At 50.1% G+C, this 17,784-nt stretch overlaps 1 protein-coding gene across 1 annotated transcript; it reads left to right on the top strand.

Annotated features, from left to right (window-relative positions):
• Positions 1–6,590: 6,590 nt before the first annotated feature.
• On the top strand, positions 6,591–11,683 carry MGAT3 (beta-1,4-mannosyl-glycoprotein 4-beta-N-acetylglucosaminyltransferase). Its single transcript, XM_075720266.1, has 2 exons — positions 6,591–7,022; positions 9,564–11,683. Exon 2 carries the CDS (start codon positions 9,565–9,567, stop codon positions 11,071–11,073), a length of 1,509 nt encoding a protein of 502 aa, XP_075576381.1. The 5' UTR covers positions 6,591–7,022; position 9,564; the 3' UTR covers positions 11,074–11,683.
• Positions 11,684–17,784: the final 6,101 nt, after the last annotated feature.

Raw genomic sequence — 17,784 nt, 5'->3', positions numbered from 1 at the left:
ACCAGTTTTCAGGGTGTGCTTACACATTAGTTTTGCCTTCCTTTTCTCCTTCCTTTGTGACCTGTCTGGGGCAGCTGACTTCTCAGAAACAGAGTTCAATATAAACATTTGTGTTACGGAAGATCTGAAAGGGGAGGGAGAGGGCTAAGGGTGGAGAGGAAAAGGAACTTGGCCTGTAATCAAGTGATTGTGGCAGTAAACTGCTCTGTCTACTGTACTGTTGAGCAGAAATGCTCAGTTCCCCTGTTTTTATCTGCACTGTGTCAGTTTGTGGCTTTTGCATTTGAGGAAGAGGTGGCCAGATAATCACCAGATGTCCCTTGGACAGGCTGTGCTGTCCCACCTGGCCCTGGCCTGGTTCTCAGGTTCTTCAGCCTGGAACAAAACCCATTCTTTCATCAAATGGTTTTACCTCTTGCCAGGGATGTTGGCAACTGGCTAAATGCAAAATTCTTCCTCATCCTTCTCAAGAAACAAGGTAATCTAAGGGAAACATGAAGACAATGGTCCCAAAACCTGTGTGATGTCCAGGATGGCATTTAATTTCACTGATGAAGACTAGGTCTCTCCCTCTTTCCCCATAGACCTGCTCCTAGTCCTTTCTGCTTGGTTTAATCTGGAGATCAGGATACTGCTTTGTTTAGTGAAAGGGAATGTTTGTACAGAAGAAGTAAACATATTGTTGAGACCCAGGCCTGCTGCAATGCCTGTAAACAAGATCCAGCCATCTGTGGGAGGCAGAAGAGAGATTTATGTGACCCTCAGTTAAGTGCATTAGGAGGCTTTTGATTTCATTCTGGGAAACTGCCCCTTTTCGTGGTACCATATGCCTGTTACCGGCATAGAGCTGTTACTGAAGATTTGATTCGTGTGGATTTAATCCGAGGGGCTGCGATGCTGCAATCAGAAGGATTACATAAGCAGGGGGTTGACTCTGCGAGCCGGAGCCCAAGGTGCTCTGCAGAGCCCCGGGTCTGTGCCCTTTGTCCACCCCAGAGGTGGGAGTCCGGGCTGATTCACTCCTGCCTTGGGGCAAGGCATTGAAGAGCTCTCTGCCTATCAGCGCTTTCTTTCTGAAAATAATAACAAAGTGAAGTGGCAGCGGGGGATCCAGGCGGCACTGTGTCGAGGTCTTGCCTAAGTCTTGAAAGAGGAAATGAAGAACAAAGGCAGAAGAGACAAATAAATAAGGGTCTGTTCTTGGTCCAAGAAAAATTCCCATGGGTTCGTGTAACGTTCTCGGGAAGACGTGACACTCCCAGGGCTGGAGTTAGTTTTTGAGAAATAAAAGGAAAGGGGGAAGAGGCGACAGAATGAGGTGGGGGGGTGGGGTGGTGTCGGGGATGGGGAGGAGAGAGGGAGGGAGAGACACCCTAGAGAAACCTCTCAGCATGGAGTCAGGTTTCTCCGGCTGTTGCCGGTGAAGAGGGGTTAATGCTCTTTGCATGGGATTGGCTGGTCACCAGACATTCAGAGAAGAGGGGGATCTGGGGGCTGCCAAGCGGGACCCCTGTGGCCTGAAAGGAGGGGAGGAGGGGAAGGAAGAGGCTGGGAAGGCTCTTCCAAACAGTAATAGATCGGCTACTGTGGGAAAGTGAGTGCACTGCCAAACCCCAAGTGGTTGGTGATGGATGGGGGAGGAAGGAGGGCGGGGATGGAGGGCCAGCTCTTCTCCATGGCCGCTAGGATCTTGCTGCTGTTCCATGACCTCTCTTTATTTATTGTCTTCCTGGGGTTTAATTACTCCCTTTCTCGATCTGTCTTGGAGAGCTTTTATCCTGGGGATGCACAAACAACTGCCACCCGCTTCAAAAATAGCTGGAGGCAACGTGGTTTCTGCCTGCCTGTGTGGGTCTGTGCGCTCTACCCATCACCATGGCATCAAGCGCTTCTTGTCTCCTTCTTTCTTTAACCGCCTCACTCCGGGCTCGTGGGGCACCCACCTCACCTTCTTCTGGACTGTTCAACCTGCATCTCCCTGTTGCGTGGGCTGTCACCTGGTCCCCAGGAACTCTCCTGCTTTCCTTTGCACAGGGTTTACGTGCGTGGTCTGGCACCTGTCTGCCACGTGCTCCTCACCCCAGCTCCAAGGGTAATCTTGACGGCCCATTTTGGTGCTCTTCTCAGGATTTGTGACTTGTACTCCACTTTCTTGGCATATGTGGGCTGCCTGCCAGGGTCTGCTTTGAAAGCAGTTACCTGCTGCTGCTCCTTCCAGATCCCTCCTTGAGATGTGCTCCTTCCCTGATGCTGCTGGGAGGAGTTAGGGAGTTCATGGTAGTTGAACGGTGCTTAAAAAAGTCCTGTAATTTTGAGTGTCTGAGGATGTATCTGCATGATATCACAGTTTCGGTGAGAAGTGAACTGGTGAAATAATTTAGAAAGTTTCTGCTGGTCAGCTGCTTGTTCCCATGTCTAGGCACTTTTCTTGAAGTTTATTTTTAACCCAGTTAGATCTGCTGCTGATTTGGCTTTACAAAGCAGACTTTCAAACGATTGACAACTTGAATTCATACAACTGACAACTGAGGGGTGGTGAGCTGTGAAGGTGGTGAGTGAGGGGAGAGAACCTATGAAACAACAGTCTGTGTTACCACACGCCTCACTTGTGGTCTCTGAAAGCGTCATTTTCTTTTATCCTCAGACAAAATGGTTTTGTCCTGTCCCTCTCTGCAAGACACCGAGTCTAGCTGGGAGTTCTTGCATACTTCTTTGATTACCCCATGTCCTGTCTGAGGACAGAAGTTGCTTTTTTGTGTAGTTTTGTCCCTTTTTGCTTTCCTATTCCTTGTCTCATGATGGACCATTCCTTCCCTGTAAGACACCAAAGTCAAGAAGCAAAAGAACTAGCCAACTCCATTTTGCACTGCAGTAATCGCTGCACACTTGAAGCACTGAGCAGCAGTAGTACTGTATTTGGCTGAGAGAAAGGCCTTGCATCCTTGGTGTGTGTGTGTGTGTACTGCAGAGCACAATGAGCAATGCCTCGTCTCACCCTCTGATGACCTGAGAGACCTGATCTTGGAGCCAAGTGGTGATGCGATCTCCAGGGCCATCAGAGCAGCTTTCGTGGAACCAGAAGTTTTGTAAGCAGGGCTGAGGAAGAGTCCTTCCTGGATGTTGGACGCAAGTGAAGGAGAGAAGAGGAGAGGAGAAGTGCAGCTTCTCCTTTAGTTGAAAGAGCGCCTAGACTAGTGGTGCTGAGAAATTAAAACTGTGGCTTCTGAGAGCATCTGAAGGATCAGAGTGTGCTGAGGCATCTCTGGGACCATGGAAATTCCTATGGTGAGACTGGCTTTAGCTGGAGGGAGGAGATTAGTTACAAGGGAGCCCAGTAGAGCTGAAGGATACTGAGAAGAATGTTTGATAGATTCCAGTAGAGTTGGAAATCCATCTTGAAGTTTTCTTTAGCATGCAGTACTGTACCCTTGTGATGTCCAAGTACTTCTTGGATAAAATTAAATTGGTGTCTCATAGGCCATTATTGGATTTCAGTAGAGTTTTCTAGTCTTCTCTGAGCAGATCTTCTTTTAAACCGGGGGCTGGAGAATTATATAATTATGCTGCTATTAGTATTATGGTAGTTACAGTAAGAACAATCTGTTCGAGTGGAGGGTTTTATAATGGACTCTGAAGGTGTTTAGATGCTGGTCTAGTCTGCTGACTTCTGGAAGATCCATCTTGAGCCAAAATCCTGTCAACAAAGACCACTTTATCTCCAGGTCCCATGTGCTCTGTATGGACAGTTAAGAGCTGCTTTGTCCCACAGTGTACAGCTATCTCGCTGTGGCTGGAGAACTAACCAAGGCTTAGTCCACCAAAGAGTGGGACAGGGCACTTGAGAGAACAGTTGAAACAGTGAAAGCCCATGGAAAGTGTGGAGTCCAAAGGTACTGTGCTTCCAGGAGTTGAAGAGGTAAGCAGCCATGGTACTTAAAAAGCTGGAGGCTTTGTATTGCATCCATCTTAATTTCTGTATGCAACAGATCGTAGCAACTGGCATGGAGCACTTTGGTTTCCTACAAGAGCACACAGGAGAAGAGACACCTGTTTTCTTTTTGACCACATATGCTTCTGGTCAGTTGAGGGCCCAGTAAGGCCTTGCACACAATCCTGAGGCTTGTGGTTGGCATGATGTACATCATGTGTCTGCCTTCAGTGGGAAGGGGAAGTCAATGGCTTGGTTTCTTGGCTGTGCTCTCACCCTTCCCTGGCCAACCTCACATTAGCCTTGTGTAGATTCACCCTTTAGCCATTTTTTTTTTTTTTCTTGATCCAATTTTCTTTCTGGTTTGATGACACCCATTAATGGTGTGTGGATGGGGGCTCTGGAAGTCAAATGGATGCTATGGTGGCACCCTGTTGAGAGTGGTCACCTTATATCTCTGCTCACCTCCCTGTTGAAGGGGAAGGAAGATGCTTAGGACAAAGCCTGGCCCTCCCTTAGCCTGACCTTACTTGGAGAGTAACTGTGCTGGATGGCTTGCTCCAGCTGGTTGTGCTGGCAGCAAGTCAGTGGCACCTTGTGGTCAGTTGCCTCGAAGCTGCAAAGGAACTGCATAGCATGAGGTATTGCTGTTTTGCATTAGCGCTGTGGGCAGCAGCTCTTGAAGGTCATGGAAGAATGTTGTATTCCGTCCTTGAAACTTGAACGGAAGTCGATATGGACCTGCCTGCATTCAAACTACCTTGTACTGTGACTCCGCCAGAACTTCCTGCTGGTATCCTTCTAGCTTGCAGGCCCTGAAAACACCATGGAATCCTTCACATGAGAGAAATGCTGAGCTCTAGCTACCTTCCGGTACATCCCGCTTCTCTCCACTTTCCCTGCTGTCCAGCTTTGTAGGATAATCTTCTTTTCCAATCCTTAAGCAAAGCACAGTCCTGGTGTCCCTGAGCTAGGCCCATTTCAGTTGTAGACAAATAGTACGTTTTATAGTTTCTCCTTACTTCTGTGGGTGTTTGCAGGACAAAAGTAACTTGAGATTTTAGAGTGTTTTGAGGTACTGTGACCCTGATGCATGTTGTGATTCCTGTGCCCTGTGGATGGCAGGTAGACCTAGTACTTCAGAATTGTGGAGCCTGTTCATTTGTCTCTAGCTGGAGCAGAGAGAGAGAGAGTTTGGCCCTCAGTGTGGAGTAGGGAATGGCAGTCATGCTGAATTTTAATCTGCTGTGTGAAAGCGATTCTAATTTGAATTGTTGCTTTGTGTTGAAGTGTCCGAGTGATGGGCAAATATGTTACTGCATGGGTGTTAAGGGGTAGCTTTAGGCAGAGGAGATAAGCGTCTCTGTATCAGGGGAAAAACAAGCTTCTACTCTGACTTGTCCTCCATAGCAGCTTTTCTCCTGTAACCACGGGGAGAGGTCTAGGGAGTCTCGAGTCCCATGCCCTAACAAGATGGAGTGTGGGGTATCATGCATCCACAGCCTGTTGCATGGCCTCTTGCCAGCGTCCTCCAGAAGAGAACATTAGGACTGGTGAACTGCCAGCTCTTAGCGGTTCAGATATTTCTCTCCAGCTCCTTGAAAAATCAGGATATGATTTCAGGATGGTATAAATCAACTGGTCACTTGATATAATGGCAAAGTAAAACGGTAACAGGTGCCTGGGGATAACTCATATGCATACCACTTCTAGCTTTCCTCCTTCTCTGAAAGCCCTTCCCCTGCATGGTAGAGACATAACTTCAAGCAAGGAAATATCAAAGGGATCCCTTACAAAAAGCAGCTTTCAGCTTGTCTTGCTGAGACTGAATGTTGCTGAAGCGATTTATAACTGCATGTTCCCTAAAGAGCTTTGTCTTAATGGAGCTGATTGTCCATATTCCTTCTGGCTTTTTCTTCTACTTGAACATTAAAGCTTTTCTTGCTGTTGTTTTTAACCTGTCAGCAACTTGATCACTCTCCATGAGATCAAGTTGCCTCCCCCCCCCCCCCCAAAGTTGTCAGAAGGGAAATATCTCTTCTTGCTGTTTTCTATGTTCCTGGTAACTGATGGCTGCTTTGTGACAGAGCAGCTGGGCTCTTTTATGACAAGCTGAGATGTCTCCCTGACTGGTACCTCCTTTCTCATTTCCACCACACGTAAATGTTCTGGATGGGGAAGATGGGTAATAACATCTTCTTCCCCTGCTGGCCTTTGTCTCCAATTAGCTACCACTCAAAGACACATCTTTCACTGCAGCACTAATCAGAGGATATGGGAAGGGATATGTGACTGGTGGTTTTTAGCATCTCAGCCCACCCAAGGGTGCATGAGTGTTCTCCACTCCCTGGCAGAAGAATCCCTGGCATGTGACCATGGAGGTGGTTCCCAGGGAAGAGGTTTTGAAGAGGACCCAGCTTGCTGCTTTGCTTCCCTCCTTTTAGGAGGGGATAGGAAAGGTGTTCACGTTCCCACTCCCTAATGAAGGCAGCTGAGCAGTGAAAATTGCCTCCTGGGACATGTCAGCAGCAAAACAGCAGAGGGTACTGCAGGGCCAGCTTGCTTTGGCAGAGCTGCAGGGGAGGACTGTGCACAGCAGCCTGGCTCTCCCAGGCGCAGGCTGCAATAACAGGGAGGCAACGCAGCCGTGCACAGGCTGAGTTTTGCCAGTGGTGAAGAGCTGCGGAGACGTGTGCCGAGCCTGACAGATATTGATGTATGCAAATGTCAAGTGAGGCAAATATGCTTTACTTCCTAAAACCATGTGTCCTGCAATGTTGACATGGCACACCACATCCCAGAAAGTGAAGCAGTTTGTTGAATGTCAAGAGTTACGACCTTTTGTCTGGGAATTTACCATGGCATGTGGAGCATCACAGCTATCTGGGAAGAAGATGGAGATGTGCCTTGTGTGACTCCTTCAGCACCTGTCTTCTGACCTGGAGGAAGCTGGCTGCCCTGCATTTGTGTGTCCTGTAGGAACTGGAGTGAAACCAGCATTACCTGGCAGCCATTGGGATTGCCTTATTGGAGCAGGCCAGCCGTTCATCTCACCTGGGTTTCAGCGTCTGAGAGAGCGACCTGATATCTGGAGGTAATGCCTCGGAGAAAGCGCAGGACGTGATCAGAGAAAGCTGTACTAATTTGCCAGCGAGGGACATTTTCTCTTGACAGCCAGTTGCTGCTAATTAGTCTTTTCTGCTTCCTTGTGCTCTTCTCTTCCCCACGCTTCAAGATAGAGCAAACATTGGTGACATGCAAGGAAGAGGCACTGGATACTCCTCTACCTTGCATGTGATCTTGCTGCTCCAGTGAGACATTAACGGAGTCTTTAAAAAAAGCCTGGACACAACAAGATGCTTCTCTGGGGTCCCTTGTTTTGCCCCCATGAAGAAAGCTTGACAGCGAGCCCCAGGATGGTCCTTTATGGCTTTGAACAGGAGAGCATCCAGCCCCTTCGTGGCTGGGCCACCACAGAGATGGCCTCCCACCACCCGGGCCACGACCAGGCATGTGAGGCCAGGCTGCGGGGCCGTGGCAGGTGGGTGCAGGAGGCAAGGGCCTGCCCTGGTGTGGTCCCCTGAGGAAAGCCGCCATTTCCTCCTTCCCAGCCTGCCTGACAAGATGGCCTCCTGGGGGTGCACAAAGCCAGGACCTTGCCCCTCTGCTGACCTGTGTCATGTCAAAGTATATAAAAAAAGGTAATAAATATTGACACAGGATCATGCTCTCCCTCCCCCCTGCCTTTTAATTTTTTCTCCCTCTCATGGCAATGCTGTAACTTTTCTGCCAGCTTCAGGCCCACAGCCCCCCCAGATCAGAGCTTGACATGGGAGCATGGGAGACGGTGTTGGTGGGCAGTGGTCCTCACTAAAAGGTGACTGCAAAGTGTCCAGAAATGCTTGTTGCTGAGCTGTAAGGTATAACAGCAGACAGCCCATCTACCAAAGTTGCTTACTGGAGGCATCTGTAGAGAGCCGGATTTGTTTTGCTTTGGGCAGTTGCCACCTGTCTAAATGCTTTATGGCTTCTCACTTTAGTATCAAATTCTCCCCAAGTTAATCAGTAAACGCGCTTTGCTGTATTTTAGTTAATACCCTCTGAAGCAGTGGGAGCGGGCTGGGTGCTTCTTCCCTCCATTCCTGCCCCAGGTCACGTGTGGGCTGTGAGGAGCCCCGGGACAGCCCCTGTGTGGGGCCGGTGGCGTGGGGCAGCTCCCCGTGCCCCCCAGGAGGGGGGTCTGCCTCCCGCGAAGGCGTTGCTGGCACCATCGCGCACTGGGCAGAAGGGTTTATACGTGATGGCACGTGTGGTGCCTCTCAGGGACTTTGGCCCTGGGAGGGGGATGGCCAGGGCAGAGAGCTGCCATGGGGGAGCGTGTTGTGGAGGAGGCACAGCGGTGTGTGTAGTGTGCATGGGGCTCGGAGGGGGTCTCTGCATCTCTGCCTGCCGCTGCATGGAGGGTTTCATGCCCCAGGGAGGAGAGGAGAGGACGGCCTCTGTGTCGCGAAGGGGTTTGGGTGACCTTGTTCCCCTGCCCACCTTCACCCAAAACCTTCCCTAAACTGCAGAACACAAGTGTCTTTTCTCCTTTTCCTTGACGAAACATTGGGTGAGCTTAATCCTTTTCTTTCTCCCCCTTTTTTTTTTTTTTCATTTTTCTGGATTGTAGTCTTCAATCACTTCTCTGCCTGACAGCAGCTCTGTGCTCCCTGCCTGGGCTGGAGGAGGGGAGGTGGTGTAGGGAGAGGATGAAGGCAGTATTTCGTGGTGTTTGGAGGGAAGGGCTCCGCACTGCTGGTTTCTTGCTGGCCTGACATGGATCCATCATGATGGCACAGTATTACCAGTGGAGACAGCTAGGCATTTATTTTAGCCTCCTTGATCCAGATGCAAAAAAACCTCAGCATCTATCTACAGAAATTGAAAAGCAAAGGGCAACATTTGGAGGTACAGTGGACTTGAGAAGGATGGGAGAAGAGTAAAAGTGACAGAATCTTAATTTTTTTTTTTTTTCTTTCCCCGTGTAAACCTGGTAGCATTTCCTAGGACCAAGGGTGGGGTTTAGGGCGTGTGTTAAGCAAACACTGAAAAGATATGGGGAGCGTAGGTGTTTTCTGGGCTCTGACAGTCTGACTAATGATCTCAGTCCTTTAAAACTGCCTCTCTTACACTGGTCATGTTTCAACTGTGTACCCCCTACTCCCTCTCATCCCTCCTGCTCTTTCTTCATATTTCCCCAGTCCTCTGGTGATGCAGGACATGAGGAAGCCTACATTCGTTTTGTTTACGTCAATTAATAGGGACAAATCTGCCAAGTGCAGTGAGTTCACTAGGTCATGAATTCCTGTTATTCTGGATTTCCTGTCTTTTTACCCTGTCACCAGTGCCTTTCTTGTCTTTGTGAGTTTATAAGACTAACTGATCTAGACAAGGTTCAGCTTGGTGTAACCCAGCTGAGGCAAAAGGCCCACTGAAGATAGCAGAGGGTGTGGGGAGTAGTTCTTGGATTCAAGTCTCGAAAGATGCATGCTGAATTTGGACCAGCTTTCTGCCATCCCCAACCTTCCTTCTTAAACTTTTTACACCATAGTTACTATTGAATGTGACTTTCCTTTTCATGGCTTTTCCACAGGATGAAGATGAGACGCCATAAGCTCTTTCTGACTCTCTGCATGGCTGGTCTCTGCCTCATATCCTTCTTGCACTTCCTCAAGGCCCTTTCCTATGTCACCTTCCCCCGGGAGCTGGCTTCACTTAGTCCCAACCTTGTCTCCAGCTTCTTCTGGAACAATGCTCCTGTCACACCTCAGGTCAGCCCTGAGCCCGGGGGTGCGGAGTTGCTCCGCACAACCCTGTACTCCCACTCCCCCTTGCTCCAGCCCCTGCCTCCCAGCAGAGCCAGCGAAGAGCTGCACAAAGTCGAGTTTGTGCTGCCAGAAGACACAACAGAATATTTTGTCCGTACCAAAGCTGGTGGCGTTTGCTTTAAACCAGGCACCAAGGTGTTGGAGAAGCCACCTGTGGGAGGGCGACCGGAGGAGCGAGCGGATGGTGCAGCCTCGGGGCGGCCGGCTCGCAAGCTGCTGAGCGCCAGTGGGACCAAGCGGCGCAAGTGGGTGGAGTGCGTGTGCTTGCCGGGCTGGCATGGCCCCAGCTGCGGGGTCCCTACTGTGGTCCAGTACTCCAACCTGCCCACCAAGGACCGCCTCGTGCCGCGGGAGATCCCCCGGCGGGTCATCAACGCTATCAATGTCAACCATGAGTTTGACCTGCTGGACGTCCGCTTCCATGAGCTGGGAGACGTGGTGGACGCCTTTGTGGTGTGCGAGTCAAACTTCACGGCCTACGGAGAGCCGCGGCCCCTCAAGTTCCGCGAGATGCTCCTCAACGGCTCCTTCGACTACATCCGCCACAAGGTGCTCTACGTCTTCCTGGACCACTTCCCCCCCGGTGGCCGCCAGGACGGCTGGATTGCTGACGATTACCTGCGCACCTTTCTCACGCGAGACGGCATCTCTCGCCTCCGCAACCTGCGCCCGGATGACGTCTTCATCATCGATGATGCCGATGAGATCCCGGCCCGTGACGGCGTGCTCTTCCTCAAGCTCTATGATGGCTGGACGGAGCCCTTTGCCTTTCACATGCGCAAGTCGCTCTACGGCTTCTTCTGGAAGCAACCAGGCACCTTGGAGGTGGTCTCGGGCTGCACCATTGGGATGCTCCAGGCTGTCTATGCTACCGACGGGATCCGTCTGCGGCGCCGCGAGTACTACACCATGCCTGGCTTTCGGCAGTATGAGAACAGTACAGGACACATCCTGGTGCAGTGGTCGCTGGGCAGCCCCCTCCACTTTGCTGGCTGGCACTGTTCCTGGTGTTTCACCCCAGAGGGGATCTACTTCAAACTGGTGTCAGCCCAGAATGGGGACTTCCCCCGCTGGGGTGACTATGAGGATAAACGAGACCTCAATTATATCCGGGAGCTGATCCGGACTGGTGGCTGGTTCGATGGTACTACGCAGGAGTATCCCCCTGCCGACCCCAAGGAGCAGATGTACGCTCCCAAGTACCTGCTCAAGAACTACCAGCGGTTCCGCTACTTGTTGGAGAACCCCTACCGAAAAGCAGAGGGTACTGGGTGAGGCCACCGGGGCTCGCGTGAGAAATCGGAACTTCACAACAAAGGGAAAGAGTCGGGTGTTTTTGTCTGTTCCTTTCTTTTTTTTGTTTCCTTTGGTTCTGGGTGGGGTGTGCCATTTCTCTGGGGTCTCTGCCCTCCCTCCCTTCCTTCTCTTCTTCCCTTCATCCCAGGGTGATGCCTGGGGACACGAATTCCTCAGTCACATGAAGGGAGGCCTGGGCAAGAGGAGGAGAGATGTTGGGGACCTACTCTGGTAGTAGCATAAAGACTTTCCTGCATCTCCCGGACCTCTGCTGCTGGCTGGAGAGAATCTCTGCAGCCAGCTGGCGGACTTTCCTCCGGGGGAGGCTGGGAGGGTCCCATGGGGAGGGAGGGCAGCTGTTGCTGTCCACCCTCGTCCTTTGTGGATTGGAGCAAGCACAGATGCGAGCCTGGGCTATTCAGTGAGCGTGTGAGTCAGCAGGCACAAACTGATGCGAGTGGTCATGTGTGCAGATGTGTGTCACAGGCATTTTTGGATGACTGAATGTGCAAAAGCATCTTAGTATGCATTTATTTTTTTGTATACCTCTGTATTCAAAGAGCATTTTGGGGAAGGGAAATCCTTTGCTTCCAAGGTGTTCTCTCCAAGGTGCAGCTTCCTCCTGCAGGCTTAATGCATCTGTCCTGGGCTGTATCTTGCCCTGATGCTCTGCCAGTCCTGGAGCAGGCAGATGGGAAGCAGAGGAGAAAGCTGATTTTTTTTTTTTTTTTAAACTCCTTTTTCACCCCTGCCCCCACAACACTGCACTGGCTTGGCCCACAGAAGCTGAAGCATCTTCCCTGCAGTACATGCTTCTATTGGGGCTGGGATAAGCTGCAGGGGACTTAATCAGATGGTGGGAGTGTATGTTTACAAGTGCATGGTTTCCTATGTGCATGAGTGCTAACATGCATGGTTTTGGTATGCACGTGGGCGTTTGTTACCAGTATTGGGGGGGAGGGGACACAGGTGGGCTTGGGTATGCGTGCTTTCAGGAAATGGTGGGATCCAGAAGCTGTGATCTCTGTCTCAGCATGGATGACTTTTTGGGGAATTCATAGGAGAGGGCCAAGGAGAGCATTGGCTCTGCATAGCAGCGCTACACACGTGGGACCATTGCGTGCCTCTCTGACTGCCTCTGCAACCCTATGGGCCGTGCCTGTTGCCGGGCTGCTGTTTACATGTGCTGGCTATTCCTTCTTGCCGTGGGGTAAAAGGAAGAGAAGGGCAAAGCTCTGAGTCAGTGATGGGTGTTGTGGGGAAACACAAAGCCTGTCAAGGCACAGGAGCAATCTGTCTGCTCTTACAGTGTGAGGGAGCTCATGGAGAAAAGGGTTCATGGGCAGACTCCCCCTGGGGCCAAGAGACTGTTTTGGGACCATCATGCAATCCAGAGAGCATGTGCAGCCTACAAGTGCGGCCTGGGCCATGCAGATAAGACCATACAGAGGAGAGGGGATCTAGGAGGACACTAGTTGCAGTTGGATGGGGCAGTGTCTGCTCAGTTTGCCAGTGATGGGTAGTCAGGATCTGGCCTGTCGTTGGATTGTTTCGGCTCTTTGAGGAGGGAGATCCACATCTCCACCCTTCCTTAGCAGATGGCTTGACGGGGTGCCCAGAGCCTGGGCTGTAGTGGGCAGAGGGTGAAAAACATGATGAACTTGCTGTGTTAGCCTTGCAGTGGAAAGACTGGCTCATGTTCCAAGCAGAGAAGTGAGGATCATATGGAGGAGGAAAATGTTGGCATAAGGAAGAGTGACCCTGACATTAGGCCAGCTGCTGAAGCAGGAGGGTTTCCATTGCCATTAACTCCCTCCATTAGGGCTCCATATTCCTGTGTTGTCCAGCCCATTCCCACCCTTGTGCCTCATTCCTATCTCTGTATCTCTCTCTTTCTCCATCCTATTCCCGTCTCAAGAGAAGTGGAAAACATGAAGAAAAATAACTTGTCTAAGACTGAAACTGGAACGGAATGAAGATTAACATCTTTTTCTGATCCCACTGAGACAGAGTTCATCTTAGCTCCTTCCACTCCCATGTGCCATAATGCCTGCTTAGAAGAACTGAATGAACCTCTTTTTTTGTTGTTGTTGTTTTTGTTTGTTTGTTTTCTAAATCACTGCTCTCACTTCTGCTGTGTCTTCCCCACAAGTAGAAAAGCCCTTTTGGGAACTGAACGGAGGGAGAAGCTTTGGTAGGCAGAACGCTCTTCCCCCAAAGGGAAGCTGTGGCTCTTCTAAGTCCAGACTTGTTGATGTAGCAGGAGGGAGTCTTGTCACAGTCTCGAGATTCTCGTGCCAAGAGGCTTTGTGGAGGTCTTGGGCATAAAGAGATTATAGAGAAATGGGGACCCAGCTGAGAAAGGAGGAGCCTGCATTGAGCAAGATGAGAGCAGTAGCACTGAGGCTGCAGCACGAGGGGAACATGCTTTCTCCAGGGGCAGACAGAGGAAACCAGGTCTGTTAGCTCATGGGATTCAGTAGCAGAAAAGCATGGAAGGAAGAAGCTATTTTTCATTTTTACTCTTGGAAGGGAGCCTGAGATCTACTCTCAGACCTTTGGCTTTGCCTTATCTCAGTGACAACAACACAAGCCCAGTGCCAGGCCTTGCTGAAGACAGGAGAGAAAGAGAAGTCAGCATTTGCATGGGTGCTTTGGCAGCACCAGAGCCCTGTGAAGCAGGAGATGAAGTGCATGTGTGCTGGGGCTCCACCTCGTTATCTTCTACAGTGGGAGCAGCCTCTCCCCTGATACCAGCCTTCCCTGTGCATGGGCGTCCTTGGGGATTTTTAGTGCACTGCAAGTCACATTTTCATCATTGAGTTATGGCCCTTCTCTCCTGGGAGTTTCAGATGAGCCTGCAGATGCAACATCTGAATCTCCTACTCCTGAAGTACAGCCTGTTGCCTTCTCTCCCCTCTCCTCCATTATTTGCTCCATCATTCTCCGCCTCTGCCTCCGAATTGCCTCTCCCTTCTGCCCCCTTGGGCTGGAAGAGAAGGTCCTGCTGGAAGAGTAGTGCTGGGGCTCTTCTGCAGGACTCTGGCCCTGGACGTACTTCCTTATTCCTAGGAAATTAAATTTAAAACAGACTTCTGTTGTGGTGGGAGGAAGGGACTTTACAGATTAAATGCATTCCTTTTTTTTTTTTTTTTTTTTTCCTCTTAAGAATCATTTAAACATTTTTTGATTTAAGGCCAAACCAGTCAATGTTTCTGTCTAATTTGTCTGGCTAACCCTGTGTTTATTATTCTTAGGGAGCTAGAGTGCTTGTCAGTAAAAATCTTCCTTCTTGTCCCTGGAGGGGACGGGGACTAGCAAGCTGACTTTTGCACAGTGATTTCCCAAGGTGGTGGCTTGCCGTCTGTCCAGCCTTGCCTGTACTGCTGCACCAGGACCTCTGCAGCCAGCACGCAGGGGGGACAGCCACCCTCCCAGACAACCTCCACAAGAGGGAACCCAAAAGCATGTTGGGTGTGTGGGGTGGTGAGAGAGGCAAAGGAGGAGGCAGGTTTCAGATCCTCATTTCCCAATGCTGAACTCTTTGAGGTGAGCGTTGAGGCTCCTTGATCTTGTCTGAACCAGGTGCTGAGGTTTGAGAAGGGAAGGACTAAAAAACCCCATCCTGCCCCTGGGCTGGAACTGGGATCAGACTACCAGAGCCCAATGTCTCTTGGTTGTTGCAGCCATGAGCAGTGAAGCCACGTGCCTGCTGCCTCTCTGGGAGCGAAGCTGTCTGGTGGAGGGTGGGAAAGCATCGCCAGCCTTTCCCTGCAGCCCTCTTCAGCTCTGTGCTTTTTCTTGCCCAAAACCTTTCTGCCTGCAAATTAATTGGTGCAAAGGAGGGCCAGGTAGTAGGTGAAGCAATGCGTGGCATCCCCAAGCCCTGCGTTTCTTTCTCTCTGCCCATCTCTGTTCTTGCTTTACTCTGTGCTTTCCACCTAAAAAAGGGATTGTGTGCCCATGCATGGCTTTGGGGTGGGGAACTCATCTTCCTCTTTCACCCCAAGTGAAGGGAAGGATGTGGGCTTTGGTGGACCCACAGCAGTGAGCTTGCTGAAGCAGAGGGAACAGGGCAGGTTGGCCATCTTTGCCTCTCCGGAGGACTGGCGGTAATGCCATACCCAAGTGACGGATAGAAAAGATGGGGTGGTTTTGTTGCCTGTGTGGTTGGTATGAAGGATGACATGCTCAAGTCTGCTCTCGCTGTTGCTTTCTCTGATCCCTGTGTCCTGCTGAGGTGTTTGCTGTCGTGCAGCTCAGGTCAGCCTGCTCTTCATGTCTCTGTGGCAGGTAAACGAGGGGACCTTCTGGCCTCCAGGTAACATACGAGTTGGGGTCAGGGGAGAGTGTCGGAACAGAACGGGTATTTGTTCCTCTCTGCCCTCCTTTGGTGTATCCTTGTGGGACGGTAGTGTCTTTTCCCCTCCCAAACATCCCCCAGGCTCTGTCCCTGTCTCCCAGCTCCTGCCAGCAATCTCCATGGCTGCTATGCCTCTGCACTGTGAAGATACTTATTCGGGGTCACCCCTGGTCTGATTCGTGAACACTGGTGGTGAGGAGGGAAGGGATGGCTTGTTGTGGCTTCGCTGACCTCAAACCTTGGTGAGAAAGGAGGGAAGTGACTGGGAGAATCCCTCCATCATTGTGTTCTCCCTACCCCCCCCAAAAAACTCCCTTCTGATTTTTGAGACGTTGGACAAACTTGCTCTTGTTATGGAAACAGGGGGAGCTGGAGGTAAGGGGATGGCAGGAGAGGCTTGGATCCAGCACCAAGAAAGGAGAGCTGTTTCTAATGCAATACGTTGACATTTGAAGCTTTGGGGACTACAGATAATGGCTTAAGAAGGGATCTGGAATACTCTGAGGCTAAGAATTCAAACCACTGTTTTTTTCCTTCCTGTGCGGATGATGATGCAGTATCATCCTGGAGGCGGTCCAGCAGCACCTCTGAGCCTGGGGTCCACCTGGACCTACTGGTGGTGTTGCCCCTGAGGTGGCCTCAGAACACCCTGCTTTGGCAAAAGAATGCGTGGACTTGCCAAAAATAAAAGAAAAGAAAAAATAAGAGCGTCTGCAAAGCTCCTTTCCACTCTGTAATTTATAAACAGCAAGTAATAACAAACTTTTTGTAAGGATAAATCAAATGTACATTCTGAAATCATTTTCTCTGTAAATGGTTGGATTTCATTTCACCCTTAAAGGGATGCTTAAAAGGAGGAGATAATAAAAATAAAAAAAAATTTACAAAGTATGAAAGGAAACCAAGGCATGTGTGTGTGGCAGCTTTTATTTCTGATCGCCTGGTAGAGAGGGGCTGCTGGAAAGCAGAGCAAGGGAAGTTGCTGTTTCCCACCTTGGCAGGACCATGTTCCCGAGGAGAGAGATTGAAGGGGAGCCTGACTGTTGTGGGTCCAGGTCAGACCTAATCTTCTGCATGTTGAGTATGAACACGTACAGGCACACAAGAAGGGAACGATGGCTGCCAAGTGGCTCTCAGAAGAGCTGGTTCGTGGATGTGGGAACCAGCATCACTGTTCATGAAATGGTCCCTTGTCACCATCTCCCCTCCCTTGGATGCACCCACTTTTTCAAGTAAAGCCGTGGAAACCCTGGAGCCCCAAATTAAACCTCCCACCTGCAGAAATGTCTCTCTGGTGGCTGACTTGCGGCATGCTGTGTGAGAGAACGTGACCTCCTTGTTTTAGCTTATTTTTAAACCCGTCTCATGTAATTTTGGCTGTTCCCATTACTCGGTATCAAAGCTTGGTCCTGCTCTGAAGCCTCCTAAGCATCTGGCCTCAGCAGTGCCTTTGGCAAGGGCCTTTCACAAGCTCATGTGCCATCTACAGCTATTTCACTTTTTAAGTGTCTTGTGCTTCAGGTTCATTCCTGGTCCCAGTTAGAGATAGTGACTGTAAACATCATAGGTTAGTTTCCTTATAATCATTAGATCTGGCACATTCTCTCTTCTTTCGCTCTTCCACATCAGTCTAATGTTTTCAATTCTCCTCTTGTGGAAGGGTCTCCATCAAACTAGAGACTTGTGTTGTGCGTTGCTTAATGCCTTTCTGCTGCTTCTGTCTCTGGAGCAAACCTGCTACTCAAAATGAACAATTCAAATTTTCTACTAAGAATTTTTAGTATTCTTAGTGATCGTTGTATTTTTTTGTGCCTAAATAGGGGATAATCTAAAAATAGACGATTGCCAGAATGCCTCAACTTCCAATTTTTCAAGAGGGGAAGATAAGTATATAAGCTTAGGCCAATGGCAATTTAGCAAGACAGTTTAAGAAATGAGAGTTGACTAGGTCAAGAGTTCTCCCATGTATTTTTCTTGCCTGCAACATGAAACCTTTTACTGACATTTATATTATTTTAAGAAGTAATGTAAATTGCATTTCTTCAGTTTCTTATGAGGTTTTAAAAGAAGGCATTGACAGAACCCGGGACCTTTTTCCCCAGGAAGCACAAGCTTCTGCTGTGGGCGCTTGAAGTGCCTCCGTGAGCGAGGGGTTGGTTCTTCTGCAAACCAGTCTGCGGTGGAGACCCTCGTTTGCAGGAGCAGCACTGATGCGCAGCCAAGCGTGGGGGGCACATGGCTCCACCACGAGCCTTGTATACCATCTCTCAGAGGGTCCCTCAAGACATCAAAAGGCATCTTGGTATGTGCAGCGTGCATCCTGGATA

The sequence above is a fragment of the Pelecanus crispus genome, chromosome 1, assembly GCF_030463565.1.
Source record: "Pelecanus crispus isolate bPelCri1 chromosome 1, bPelCri1.pri, whole genome shotgun sequence".
Taxonomy (NCBI): Eukaryota; Metazoa; Chordata; class Aves; order Pelecaniformes; family Pelecanidae; genus Pelecanus; species Pelecanus crispus.
Note: the sequence above shows the minus strand (reverse complement) of the source record. Positions and strands in the feature narration are given on the sequence as shown.